Source organism: Podarcis muralis, chromosome 17, assembly GCF_964188315.1.
Source record: "Podarcis muralis chromosome 17, rPodMur119.hap1.1, whole genome shotgun sequence".
NCBI classification, from domain to species: Eukaryota; Metazoa; Chordata; class Lepidosauria; order Squamata; family Lacertidae; genus Podarcis; species Podarcis muralis.
In genome coordinates, this window is record NC_135671.1 from 4366605 (window position 1) to 4380484 (window position 13880).

The following is a 13880-nucleotide window of genomic DNA, read 5'->3' on the forward strand; positions in this document are numbered from 1 at the left end:
CCTTGATATCTACATATCCACCAAGTGTCCCAGAAAAAAGGGACACCCCGTTTTTTCCACGTGAGATTGCAGCACGGGTTGTGTGACTCGCATGGGAGAGCATCTTGTTTCCCCCCCCTGAAAAAAGTTGGTGGTATGTATCTAGTTACTTAGTTTTATCCAGCATCCAGTAATAAACACACAAGAATTTTAGATGGGGCCTATACAGTGGTGCCTCGCAAGACGAAATTAATTCATTCCGCACGTTTTGTCGTCTTGCGATTTTTTTCGTCTTGCGAAGCACGGTGTCGGGAAAGTTTTGGAAAAGTTTCAAAAATCACCAAAGTCTTTAAAAACCTCAAAAAAGGCTACCACACCGCGTTCTATGAGTTGCTCCTCGAAGTCAAGTCGCAACTGTATTAACGGTGTTAAGAAAAAGGAAACAAACTTGCAAGACGTTTCCGTCTTGCGAAGCAAGCCCATAGGGAAAATCGTCTTGCGAAGCAGCTCAAAAAACAAAAAACCCTTTCGTCTAGCGAGTTTTTTGTCTTGCGAGGCATTCGTCTTGCGAGGTACCACTGTATAAAGCAGGAGCTGGAAAGAAATGGAGGAAATTAACCTTTCCAGATGCATTTTAAATGGAATTTGTTTTCTAACCTCTACTGGCAGCCACTTTCTCTTCTTCTTTCTTTTGTTTTTCCTCTAAAGCTTTCATTTTCTCGTCATACTCATCTGCCAGGGCTTTCCACTCTTTTCTGTTGTTCAGTAGTCTGTCATACATTGGCTGAATTTCTGAATGGAACCGTGTAAATTCCTGATGCAAACAATAAAAGGCAGTAGCAGCAGAAACCCAAAACATTTACAGTTTTCTGGCTGTCTTGTCTCTTTAAACCAATCACTAAAAATGTTGTTGTTGTTGTAAATATTTGTTGTTGTACTTTTGTTTCTTCTTGCAGATTAAAAATGAATTACCCATAATAAAAAGATCTGTAATACATCCATTTTCTAAAATGGTTATCAGTTTCAGTGGTAAGTCTGTAGCTAAGAAATGTCTGTGGGAAAGATCATATTTTAACATTTCAAATACAATTCACAACATCAATCCAACTTTCTTGTTAAATCGAATGGTAGATTGTTTTCAAGAAAATTAACAGCATAGGTGTGTTCCTTACTGAGCTTATCAAGAGCAAGCTGAGAGGGACAGTTGAGAGGTAAGAAGTTATGTAGCCATTGCTCAGTTACTAAATATGTTCATAGCTCAGTTGGTAGAGCATGAGATTCTTAATCTCACGGTAGCCTTTAAGAATCCCTTAACAGCATCAATAGCAACTTGCCTATCCATAGTACACATGGTAGTTCTATAACTGGGACACGGGTGGCGCTGTGGTCTAAACCACTGAGCCTCTTGGGCTTGCCGATTGGAAGGTTGGCGGTTCGAATCCCCATGACGGGGTGAGCTCCCATTGCTGTGTCCCAGCTCCTGCCAACCCAGCAGTTTGAAAGTACACCAGTGCAAGTAGATAAATAGGTGCTGCTGTGGCGAGAAGGTAAACGGTGTTTCCATGCGCTCTGGTTTCTGTCACTGTGTCCCATTGCACCAGAAGCGGTTTAGTCCTGCTGACCACATGACCCGGAAAAAGCTGTCTGTGGATAAACACCGGCTCCCTAAGCCTGAAAGCAAGATGTGTGCCACAACCCCATAGTTGCCTTTGACTGGATTTAACCATCCAGTTGTCCTTTACCTTTTTTAAAAAAATACCTATTAACTGGGTTGCATTGCAAAAATTTGCCACAAATCAGGCCTGAAAAAAATGGGGAGGACAACACAGAAAGTACTAGAATGCAACAATAATATGTGAGCGAACAAAGTATGGTAATTGTTGAGGAAACATCTAGTGCAGAAGCAATCTTAGTTTCCTAATTTGTGTCATTATTTTAAAACATTTGAAAATGTTAGCTCTAATTAAAAATTATTTACCTTAACTACCAGTAGCTAGAGTTTAAGGGCCTAGTAGATATTGAGTACTAATTCCACTACCGATCTTCAGGAGGAGGGGGGGGTTGCGGGCTCAGGACCCCGCCCACACTCCCGCGGGGCTGTCGCCAGCCTCGCGGGAACCAGGGGATTCCCCTTGATTCCCATCCCCCCGCAGCGCCAGCCAATCGGCTGGCGGCGGGGGCGGGCCTACTAGAGGCCACTTAAGGTCGGGGCAGCCCTGGGCTCGCCCCTTTTCTCCCTCGCAGCCGACGCGGTTTCCCACCCACCCGCCCTTTAGGTTTGCCTTAGGTTTGCCCTGGTTTTGCTATGGGTTTCGGCTGGTCGCCGCAAGGGGCCTGGTAGGAGTTTTTCCATTTGGCTAATTGGCTGGTTTTGAGCCACTTGGTTTTTTTGCCTACCTCGTAGCAAAACGTCACAACTCCCTTGGTTTTGGCGGTAGGCATTGGCCGGGGGTATTGTCATGCAAATGAGATCGGGGGGGAGGAGCGCCATCACCTCCCCCAAGGCTTGAAGGGTAGTTCGTTAAAGGACTCCGGGGGGCGTCGCCTCGTCCGAAACCTACGGAGGCTAGGGCCTAAAGCGCGCCCCCGAGCGGTAACCCCTCGGGGAGCGCCTAGGGATATGCATCTCGGGTGGCTCCCCCTGTTGGTGTTTAACCCTCTCCGGTTAGACCGGATAGTCTGTTAGGGGCCAATGCCTAAGCCAATACCTCTCTTACCTGTAATCAATAAAGTTGTGGCCATTTTCGCCCATTAACCTAAATTATTGTGTCCAGTGTCTTTATTTATTCCACCTGTGGAGGGGGAGGGAATAGCCACGCAACTTCTTACCTTATAAACAAAGGTGCATACAAAGTCAATGAAACCAACTTGAAGTTTTGGAAGCTCAGCAGCTTTCCTTCTGTCCATCATAGGCTAGGGAAAAAACAGCAATAACTTTAAAAATTATTATAATCACTTGTTTTGGTCTCTGTTGCTCTCTAGTAATAATGCCCTGGCCAAGAAACTGAAGCCAGGACTGTGTTCTACAGATAAAAGTACACACTATTCTTAGTGGCTTCCCTTAATTTTTGTGGGTCAAAATAAATGGGCTGTAATCAGCAAGACTGTTGGTAAGGGGGCAAGATCAGTACTCAGTTATTCACTGCCAAAAAAGAGGATTTGCATCACCAAAAAAAGGGAAGGCACCAATTTGCATATGGTGGTTTATATGCATTAGGTGGAAATTGAGAAATAACCATTGTAATTTAAATAGAAATACATCTCACCACAGTACAGAAGGTGACTTGAATACCTGTTCATCTGCTTCCTAGGGGCTACAAAATGCTGATAGGCACTTTCAGGGCGGCCCCTGTCCTTTTTATGGTTCCTTATCTTTAAACTGTGGGACGCGGGTGGCGCTGTGAGTAAAAGCCTCAGCGCTTAGGACTTGCCGATCGAAAGGTCAGCGGTTCGAATCCCCGCGGCGGGGTGCGCTCCCGTTGCTCGGTCCCAGCGCCTGCCAACCTAGCAGTTCGAAAGCACCCCCGGGTGCAAGTAGATAAATAGGGACCGCTTACTGGCGGGAAGGTAAACAGCGTTTCCGTGCGCTGCTCTGGTTTGCCAGATGCAGCTTTGTCACGCTGGCCACGTGACCCGGAAGTGTCTCCGGACAGCGCTGGCCCCCAGCCTCTTAAGTGAGATGGGCGCACAACCCTAGAGTCTGTCAAGACTGGCCCGTACGGGCAGGGGTACCTTTACCTTTACCTTATCTTTAAACCAGACTTAGACTGGGCAGCTTCAAATGCAGGACACCTTCAAATAGAGATCTGTCCTCTGTAAAGGAGGATTCTGTACAATATCAATGAAGTGATGTCTCTTAATGTAAAGGTAAAGGGTAAAGGTGCCCCTGACCATTAGGTCCAGTCGTGACCGACTCTGGGGTTGCGGCGCTCATCTCGCTTTATTGGCCGAAGGAGCCGGCGTACAGCTTCCGGGTCATGTAGCCAGCATGACTAAGATGCTTCTGGCGAACCAGAGCAGCGCACAGAAACGCTGTTTACCTTCCTGCCGGAGCGGTACCTATTTATCTACTTGCACTTTGATGTGTTTTCAAGCTGCTAGGTTGGCAGGAGCAGGGACCGAGCAACGGGAGCGCACCCCGTCATGGGGATTCGAACCGCCGACCTTCTGATCGGCAAGTCCTAGGCTCTGTGGTTTAACTCACAGCGCCACCCACGTCCCTGTCTCTTAATGTACTCCTGTACTATTTCATATATAATTTGGTGGCTACTGTTTCCTGCTCTGGTATTGCACTGGGAGGATTATCATGCTGTGGGGACTAAATTTTTGTGATTTGGCTCCCACTAAAACAGGGCTGGGGATCCTCCACCCCTCATTTTCCTCATCTTCTTATGGTTAAGTGGGGGGTGGGGGAAGGACGGCTATCCCACGTGGAAGGACTCAAATCATGATTCTGGTGTGATGTTCATGTTTTGACAAGGCTACCCCCGGCTGTGCCATTGCCTGTTCCCTGCTGAAAATGAATAGCGACAATGCACTCTGCACTATTTTTTCTACTAAGGTTGGAACAGGTTTTAAGAAATATCCACACACACACACACTCCCAAAATGATTTGGGGTTACAGAATATGTGTAGAGTCCAAACATTTTCTATAAATATATTGATTCTCCAAAAGGCAAAGAGAAATTATTGTTTCATTTGGTTGTTGCAGGAAGGATGCACTACTTTATGTCAAGTATTATTATTATTATTATTATTATTATTATTATTAGGGGAGAGGAGAAGGAAATGGCCCAGCTACGTGAGTGGCTTGCTATCCTTTATTAGGCATGACAAACCACATATTATCAAACAGACACCATATACAAATTGTGCAAAATACGAGCTCAACATAACAAGGTTTGTCCCAGTCAGATCTTTAACTCCAGAGAAAATCAATTTGCATAAATAATACAATACAACATACCACATCACCAATCAATTAGGTAAAGGTAAAGGTAAAGGTACCCCTGCCCGTACGGGCCAGTCTTGGCAGACTCTAGGGTTGTGCGCCCATCTCACTCTAGAGGCCGGGGGCCAGCGCTGTCCGGAGACACTTCCGGGTCACGTGGCCAGCGTGACATCACTGCTCTGGCGAGCCAGAGCTGCACACGGAAACGCCGTTTACCTTCCCGCTAATAAGCGGTCCCTATTTATCTACTTGTACCCGGGAGTGCTTTCGAACTGCTAGGTTGGCAGGCGCTGGGACCGAACAACGGGAGCGCACCCTGCCGCGGGGATTCGAACCGCCGACCTTTCGATCGGCAAGCCCTAGGCGCTGAGGCTTTTACCCACAGCGCCACCCGCGTCCCACACCAATCAATTAAGAACCACTAAATCTCTTTATGCCCAGTCTTTCTACATAGACAGCACTCAAAAATTCAGGAGTGGCTTGTTAAATTGTGGGATTCTGCCATTTTAAGCAAGATCTCCTGGATCTTATAAGTCATGGATCTTATGAGTAAATCATAAATCATAAAGGGTACAATGAGTTTCAACAAGAATACCCCCCCCCTTTAAAATATGCTGGAATACGAAACAAGGAGAGACAGTTGCCTTATCCAGCCACCCTCATCCAGTTTTGAAAGTGCCATGTTAAGCAGTATTTCAGAAAGCTACACCCTTTCCCATGATGTGTTTCCATGTTAGTGATTTGGTTTTGGTTTTACATTGTTAGTTTGTAATTATATGGGGGTGTTTTTTTATCCTTGATAGCATTATTTATCCACTTCCCCTTTATTGGATTATTCCATATATAGTCACTCTGATTTCTTTTCTTTTTTTCACATCCACTTTGAAAATAATAAAAAGTGTGGGGAGAGAACTTACAATAGGTTGTTGCTGAAGTACATTTCTTTCCATATCTCCTTGTTCCCAGAATTCAGCTGCTACAAGCAGTGCCACCTGTATCCAGGAAAAACAAATGCCTAAGCTTTGGGACATTTGCAGTTTAGCAGCTTGCATAAAAGGATAAAGGACTCCTGACAGTTAAGTCCAGTTGCGAATGACTCTGGGGTTGCAGTGCTCATCTCGCTTTACTGGCCGAGGGAGCTGACATTTGTCCGCAGACAGTTTTTCCAGGTCATGTGGCCAGCATGACAGCTTGCATACTGGATAATAAATTCCCTTACTGCTATCAGTGCTCACTTTTAGAATAATTAGGGTGGGGAACATGTTTCAATGGTTACTTCTTTCCCGAAACTTTTTTGTTTCCAGCATTTGTTGAAGTTAATCATATTTTTAAAAATCTAATCTCTACTGAAGCATGGAAAGAATTCCTTACATCTTGTGTGTTCTGCTACTAGACCCGGAACACTTTTTCATATGCTGTCAAATTAAATATATATGCTCATTAAATCTTATATGCTGCCTCCCCTTTGAATTGTGCACGGAAACACCGTTTACCTTCCCACCACAGCGGTACCTATTTATCTACTTGCACTTTGACGTGCTTTCGACCTCCTAGATTGGCAGGAGCAGGGACTGAGCAACGGGAGCTCATACCATCGCGGGGATTCGAACCGCCAGCCTTCTGATCGGCAAGTCCTAGGCTCTGTGGTTTAACCCACAGCGCCACCCGCATCCCAGTAATGTGCTCTTAGTCTATGCATTAAAGAATGGGCATTCTGCACCGGGCACCTGACCTTACTCTGTACTTCCCAGGGTTTCGTGATAGCAGATAAGTCACAGGCAGTCATCATCATAGCCCTATAGAAAGAGAGGGGGGGGCAGAAGAGAAACAGAGAATCAGTGCAGTTAAGACAGGTAATAGAAGTTCCGTTCCCCCTGTCCCGGGCAGCAATTTGCTGATGTATTTTGCACATGTTAAACTTACGAGCAGTCTTAAAAGCAGTCCCACTTACAACACTAAGAAGGCATCAAGGAGGTCTGGCAGTGTGGAATCAGTCTGAGAAATGTGAGATTTGGCAGGGAGAAAGAGTGGAGACTTGAGTGTAGAAGTCTGTTTCTCCTGGCTGCAGAATCTACTTTGTTCTAGTGTTGTTTTACACCAACAGGATCAGCCCTACCTGAGAGAGCCGATGTTAGTGGGCAGTGGCAGCAGCGCCCTGGCCAGTTCTCTGAAGCTCCCCAGACTTTCCTCTCCATCGGAGGACCTAGTTGTGTATGATAATGGCCCGGCCTGTCCTCATTTCCCAAACAAGCCTGCTGCCTCAGCTGCTGTGAAGGAAACTATCCCATGACCAGTGTTGAAATGATAATACTCAACTGCCAGTCCAGTTGGTTTCTGTGCATGGAATAGAGAGGGGAAGCCATCTTGTCCTTTGCCTCAGGCGGCAAAAATCCTTGAATCAGCCCTATACCCCAGAATTCTACCAAGATAGGTATTTATCCTGAAATCATATTTCTTACATTTAGTTAGGATGGTACAGTTGGCTGCGGCAAGCCTGTCATATGTCTAGATAACACGATTGCCTCTTTTGACCTTGTAGTCAAATCTCCTTAATCCTGGGTTTATAGTTCCTATAAAAGACTTAGTAGCATAGACAGGGGGTGAGCTTTTATGCCTATGCATCTAATGTATAAGATGCACAGTTATTTCCTTTCATGCCTCAAAGCCCACCCTATATGTGTGCTATTTGTGTGTGTATGCGCGCTTGCACAGTGTAGTGACTAATATAGCAGCTAGCTACATTGCCCATGTCTTTAAAGTTTCCATTTTTAATCCCCAGTCCTAAAGGGCTCCTGGTTCCTTAGCTGCTGCTAAAATGGCTCATCTAATCCAATTGGTTTCAATTACTGAGAAGCACACTCTGCTCTAAGCATGGGCCCTAGTGGGAGGGAACCGTTAAAAGCTTTGAAGAGTAGATTTAGACACCTTGTGGAGTATCTTCAATCTGTTTTTTTCAGATTCAAGGGAACAGCTGGAACAGCTGAATCAGCACAGATGGATCATGGCTGAAGATGAAACAGCAAACTCCTTGTTCTCTTTAAAGGTAAAGGTAAAGGTACCCCTGCCCGTACGGGCCAGTCTTGACAGACTCTAGGGTTGTGCGCCCATCTCACTCAAGAGGCCAGGAGCCAGCGCTGTCCAGAGACACTTCCGGGTCACGTGGCCAGCGTGACATCGCTGCTCTGGCAAGCCAGAGCCGCACACGGAACGCCGTTTACCTTCCCGCTAGTAAGCGGTCCCTATTTATCTACTTGCACCCGGGAGTGCTTTCGAACTGCTAGGTAGGCAGGCGCTGGGACCGAACAACAGGAGCGCACCCCGCCGCGGGGATTCAAAACGCCGACCTTTCGATCGGCAAGCCCTAGGCACTGAGGCTTTTACCCACAGCGCCACCCACGTCCCTCTTGTTCTCTTTAAGCAGATGTAAATAATAATGCCAACAAACCCAATGAACAAAATTGTGTTTAAGTTGTGCTTTAGTTCCTGAAAAAAATCGGAGGTCCTTACCACAAGGATTGAATACCGATGCTCCTTTGTCAGGGCATCTGTGGGGGGATTGTGGTCCAAAGCATAATAATGCATTTTCCTGGGATCCTGCCCCCCCCCCCATGATCTATTGCTGTAGCATGCACCAATTATGTGGTCTCAAGAGCATCATCTGCCCTTCCAATGTGGCAATTAGAGACCTGCAGCTAATCTTGCACCAAAGAGTTGCCCTATTGTATCAGGAGACATTCTGTCCTTAAGGTACCAGGAATGGCCTTATTCCTTATCTTGTTACCACATACCAAAGTGTATGCAAAATACAGAAGAGGCCCACATGCTGCCTGAAGGTGCTCAGAGAGTCCTTTGTTTGCTTGCTTAATTAATATGCAATTAACCAGAGTCCTTATATGGAATCATTAGTAGGGCGTTATTCCCAAATGATTGGAAGGTACTCCATGCATATGTATAGTCTTAACAGATAAGGGGAAAGTATATTAGGAAGCCCCCTTCTTCAGAGGGTGCTCAGTCCTGTTAGATGCTAATCCACTGAGCCTGTCTGTCTGGCCAGCAAAGACAATAAATGTTCCTTTGTTCTTCTCATGCAACAGCGTGCTATTTTCCTTTCAGCCTGTTAGTTTGCAACATCTCAGGATGTTACTGAACAGCTTGCCTCAATATAAATATTTAGCATATGAAACAGATATCATGGTTGCTCATTGTCACTCATTTGTTCAGGCAAACCGTTTTTGTTTCGTTTTGATAAAAAAAATCACTTACATGATAATCTCTTTTTTCGTTGTCTCCAAGGACAAATATTCAACCCACTCTCTCTCACTGTTGTAGGTTTTGGATTCATCAACAATCTTCTGAAACATGGTCCTCTTTCTTAAAAAATAACAACAAGGTTGCAGATAGGAAACAAAAGAAGGTTAAACCCTTTCTATGCCTTGATATGAATTCATATCACCTTTCGATAGCCCAATACTAAGAGCAAAAGCTCTTCAAGGTGTGTGTTTTTAATCACTCAAGTTACTTCTGGAAGATGAGTAGCATCCTTGAGTAAGTAAAGAGGGCGTGTAAGTGGTGTCCTCCAAAAGAATTTCCCTATGGGCTTATCTCACTTTCCTTAGATAAAGCCTGTGCATGTTTTGTGATGATACTCACAGGTATGGATTGCCATTAGTTTTTTTGCTGTCTAGGGGAGCCATTTTGTGCTGGTGGCACTTTTATCAGTATACAAATATTGGCACCTCATTTTTATGGGGGGTGGGAAAGCACTGGGTATAGCCATAGTTAGCTCGTATACCACATTTTCTCCTTATCTCTCGCCTTTCTTCCAAGATACACTCACAAAGATCAGAAGAATGAGAAAGAACCTATGAGATAAAACTCCCTTCACTGTATTAGATAAGGTTTTGTCCCTGGGACTGTCCTAGCATTGGACAGAGACCTTATCTGGACACTACTCAGCCACTATTTGGCTGCCGAGACCACATAACACTGGTCTTGAAAGATCTACATTGGCTCCCAGTACGTTTCCGAGCACAATTCAAAGTGTTGGTGCTGACCTTTAAAGCCCTAAACGGCCTCGGTCCTGTATACCTGAAGGAGCGTCTCCACCCCCATTGTTCTGCCTAGACACTGAGGTCCAGCGCCGAGGGCCTTCTGGCGGTTGCCTCATTGCGAGAAGCCAAGTTACAAGGAACCAGGCAGAGGGCCTTCTCGGTAGTGGCACCCGCCCTGTGGAACGCCCTCCCACCAGATGTCAAAGAGAAGAACAACTACCAGACTTTTAGAAGACATCTGAAGGCAGCCCTGTTTAGGGAAGCTTTTAATGTTTAACAGACCACTGTATTTTAATACTTTGTTGGAAGCCACCCAGAGTGGCTGGGGAAATCCAGCCAGATGGGTCAGGTATAAATAATAAATTATTATTATTATTATTATTATTATTATTATTATTATTATTATTAGAGTTTGGATTTGATATCCCGCTTTATCACTACCCTAAGGAGTCTCAAAGCGGCTAACATTCTCCTTTCCCTTCCTCCCCCACAACAAACACTCTGTGAGGTGAGTGGGGCTAAGAGACTTCAGAGAAGTGTGACTGGCCCAAGGTCACCCAGCAGCTGCATGTGGAGGAGCAGGGAATTGAACCCGGTTCACCAGATTACGAGTCTACCGCTCTTAACCACTACACCACACTGGCTATTACTCAAAGGCAGTAAATGGCAGTGTTTTACTGCTGTTTGTTTTTATATGCTTTGTTGTTGTAGACCAGACCAGATTGTCTCTAAAATGGAAAGCCAACGGGATATTTTCTGCAGGCTAAATGCATGCACGTAGGAAGTTTTTAAGAGTTGTCTTCTTATCCTTGGCTTTAACTTGGACCACAGCAAATAAACCACTTCAAAGCAAATAAACCACGTCAAAGGCCTGGAAACGATGCCTTATGAGGAACGGCTAAGGGAGCTGGGCATGTTTAGCCTGGAGAAGAGGAGGTTAAGGGGTGATATGATAGCCATGTTCAAATATATAAAAGGATGTCATATAGAGGAGGAAGAAAGGTTGTTTTCTGCTGCTCCAGAGAAGCGGACACGGAGCAATGGATCCAAACTACAAGAAAGAAGATTCCACCTAAACATTAGGAAGAACTTCCTGACAGTAAGAGCTGTTCGACAGTGGAATTTGCTGCCAAGGAGTGTGGTGGAGTCTCCTTCTTTGGAGGTCTTTAAGCAGAGGCTCGACAACCATATGTCAGGAGTGCTCTGATGGTGTTTCCTGCTTGGCAGGGGGTTGGACTCGATGGCCCTTGGGGTCTCTTCCAACTCTAGGATTCTATGATTCTATTCTATGATTCTATGATTCACTTTCCATACAAAGAACTGTGTGGCTCTGCTGCTTTGCCTCAGCAATCACCCTTCCACCCCTCCCATTCCCTTTTTGTGGTGTGTGTGTGTTGTTTTGCCAGCAACAGCCGGGGAACAGTTGTCCCTGAAAGAAAATGAACTGTGGTGTATCTCCTAAATAGACTCTGTGGGCACTTGAGATATGATACCAGGGAAAATGCCAATCCTATATCCCATCCTCAGCTTGTTCTGCTTCCTTCTCCATAAGAATATAAATGAATGCTTTGAAGGAAAACATCCACCATCTTGAATTTCCATAGCAAATCTATTAATAACTTACTTGAAGTACAATGCTAAGTCCGTAGCTATAATGGCAATATCCATCAAGTGATTCACGTGTTCAAATTGCCTCCGGTTAAGGTTCTGGTAAATGTTCAGAGACTAAAGAGGGGGAAATGCATAAATCAGAGTGGAAGACTAGAATTCGTCTGTCCTGCATCATTTTGGGTATCTACATCTTTCCCCCTAATACTTTGTCTCACATGGAGAGAAATCTGTCAGTTTTGGTTTCTCTCGGTTTCTCATTTCCCCACTGTTAAGTTCAGCTCTCCTTATTTCCACATCAGTCTGTAGTTTAAAAAACAAAAAAACCTATGCGAAATCTAATCAGCATTTCTCCTAATATGCGGTATGAAAAGTATGGACCACAAACCTCTTCTGAGAGTAGAAACTTGCCAAATTCCAAGTGGTGTCTCTCTAGAATTGATGAACCATGAAGTTTGGCTAACGCGTGTTGTGATCTGTTAGGAAATATTTCCGAAGGACAAAATTGAAAGGGGATAGTTAGAAACAAAAAGCAAAGCTTAGTACGCGAAATGTTATTTTTGGACTGGAGAAACGAAACTAAAATAGCAACCAGATATTTTCGTTTCTTAAACTGTGAGTTTAAGCTCTTTTCAATAAGAGCTTGACAGTGAAAGTGATGTGCAAAGAGCCAGAATACTGTCAGTGGAAGCGCGTGCAAGGACTTCTGCTTGAGCAATGGGGTTCCCCCTCCCAAATTGGCTCAGTGAGGAGAACCCACAGAACAGCAGTTGAACAATCTCCCCACTCCTCCTGTTATGTATTCAGTGGTCTGTGTTTGCCTGAGCTTGAGTCTAGACTAAGGATTCTGAGCTTCTGTGTTCTGATACATGGTATCCAATCACAGAAGGGACGTGGGTGGCGCTGTGGGTTAAACCACAGAGCCTAGGACTTGCCGATCAAACGGTCGGCGGTTCGAATCCCTGCAACGGGGTGAGCTCCCGTTGCTCGGTCCCTGCTCCTGCCAACCTAGCAGTTCGAAAGCACGTTAAAGTGCAAGTAGATAAATAGGTACCACTCTGGTGGGAAGGTAAACGGCATTTCCGTGTGCTGCTCTGGTTCGCCAGAAGCAGCTTAGTCATGCTGGCCACCGGCTCCCTCGGCCAATAAAGCGAGATGAGCGCCGCAACCCCAGAGTCGGTCACAACTGGACCTAATGGTCAGGGGTCCCTTTACCTTTACCTATCCAATCACAGAACATTTCAGGATTTGGGCCTCTGCCATTTGTCCTTAAACTCTGAGTCATGATTCGCAGCTTAGAAGTTTAGACAGCCAATCACGTTGGGAGTGGGAGTGGCCCAGGCCTTCAGAAATGTATATAAGCAGTTGCTTTGCCCCTGTTGTCCAGTTCTGTTAGTTCAATAAAGGTTCTTTGCTGTTATCACTGTGTCTTGCCTGTGGGAACCCACCCACACTTCACCTCCTTCCATCTGGCCAGCTGAAACTGTGCCCTTGAGCTATGATAGATATATTCTTCTCAACACACTTTCAGACTATGCTTCATTGTTAATTCCAGAGAGGTTCACAACAATTTACAACAACAAAAATCAACAGAAAGGTATATCAATTAGGAACAATAAAATCATATCTAAAACTGCAGACAGTAAAGAATTAACACAAATATTTAAAATTCTTTGAAAGCTGGCTAGACTTTGCATACTTTAAAAACCTCACGTGCATCAAACACCAGCACAATAGAACCTACTTCATCTGATAAAGATTGTTGGTCCCTCGATGGTCAATATCATGACACAAAGCCGCAGTCACCATTGCAAGCGCTTCAAGATCTGTGTAGTACTGTTTCAGATTGCCTGTCTACACCGTGTAAGGATCACAGATTTTGATTAGTGCTTCTAGTAGAAAATTCACTTGGCATTGCTACTTACTAGTACAGTGGTACCTCGGGCTACGTACTTAATTCGTTCCGGAGGTCTGTTCTTAACCTGAAACTGTTCTTAACCTGAAGCACCGCTTTAGCTAATGGGGCCTCCCACTGCCGCCGGGCCGCCAGAGCACAATTTCTGTTCTCATCCTGAAGCAAAGTTCTTAACCCGAGGTACTATTTCTGGGTTAGCTGAGTCTGTAACCTGAAGCGTATGTAACCTGAAGCGTATGTAACCCGAGGTACCACTGTAGTTAAAAACCTATTCTACTAGGCAGATACAGAACTAAAATTTGAACTTGGAATGCAAGATGCATTTAAAGTGAAAAGCATCCAAATATACAATCCTTAATCCCTCCACCTGTGGTG

General features: G+C 45.0%; 1 protein-coding gene across 1 annotated transcript in view; it reads right to left on the bottom strand.

Annotated features, from left to right (window-relative positions):
- Window positions 1-631: 631 nt before the first annotated feature.
- The window catches only part of PDE6B (phosphodiesterase 6B), a 29112-nt gene continuing 15863 nt past the window's right edge, over window positions 632-13880 (bottom strand). The window contains exons 14-21 of the mRNA XM_028712929.2: window positions 13335-13444; window positions 11979-12066; window positions 11607-11707; window positions 9195-9302; window positions 6664-6727; window positions 5849-5923; window positions 2809-2892; window positions 632-793 (exon numbers count right to left, since the gene is read on the bottom strand). Coding sequence (XP_028568762.2) covers window positions 632-793; window positions 2809-2892; window positions 5849-5923; window positions 6664-6727; window positions 9195-9302; window positions 11607-11707; window positions 11979-12066; window positions 13335-13444 — 792 coding nt within the window. The remainder of the gene's footprint in view (window positions 794-2808; window positions 2893-5848; window positions 5924-6663; window positions 6728-9194; window positions 9303-11606; window positions 11708-11978; window positions 12067-13334; window positions 13445-13880) is intronic.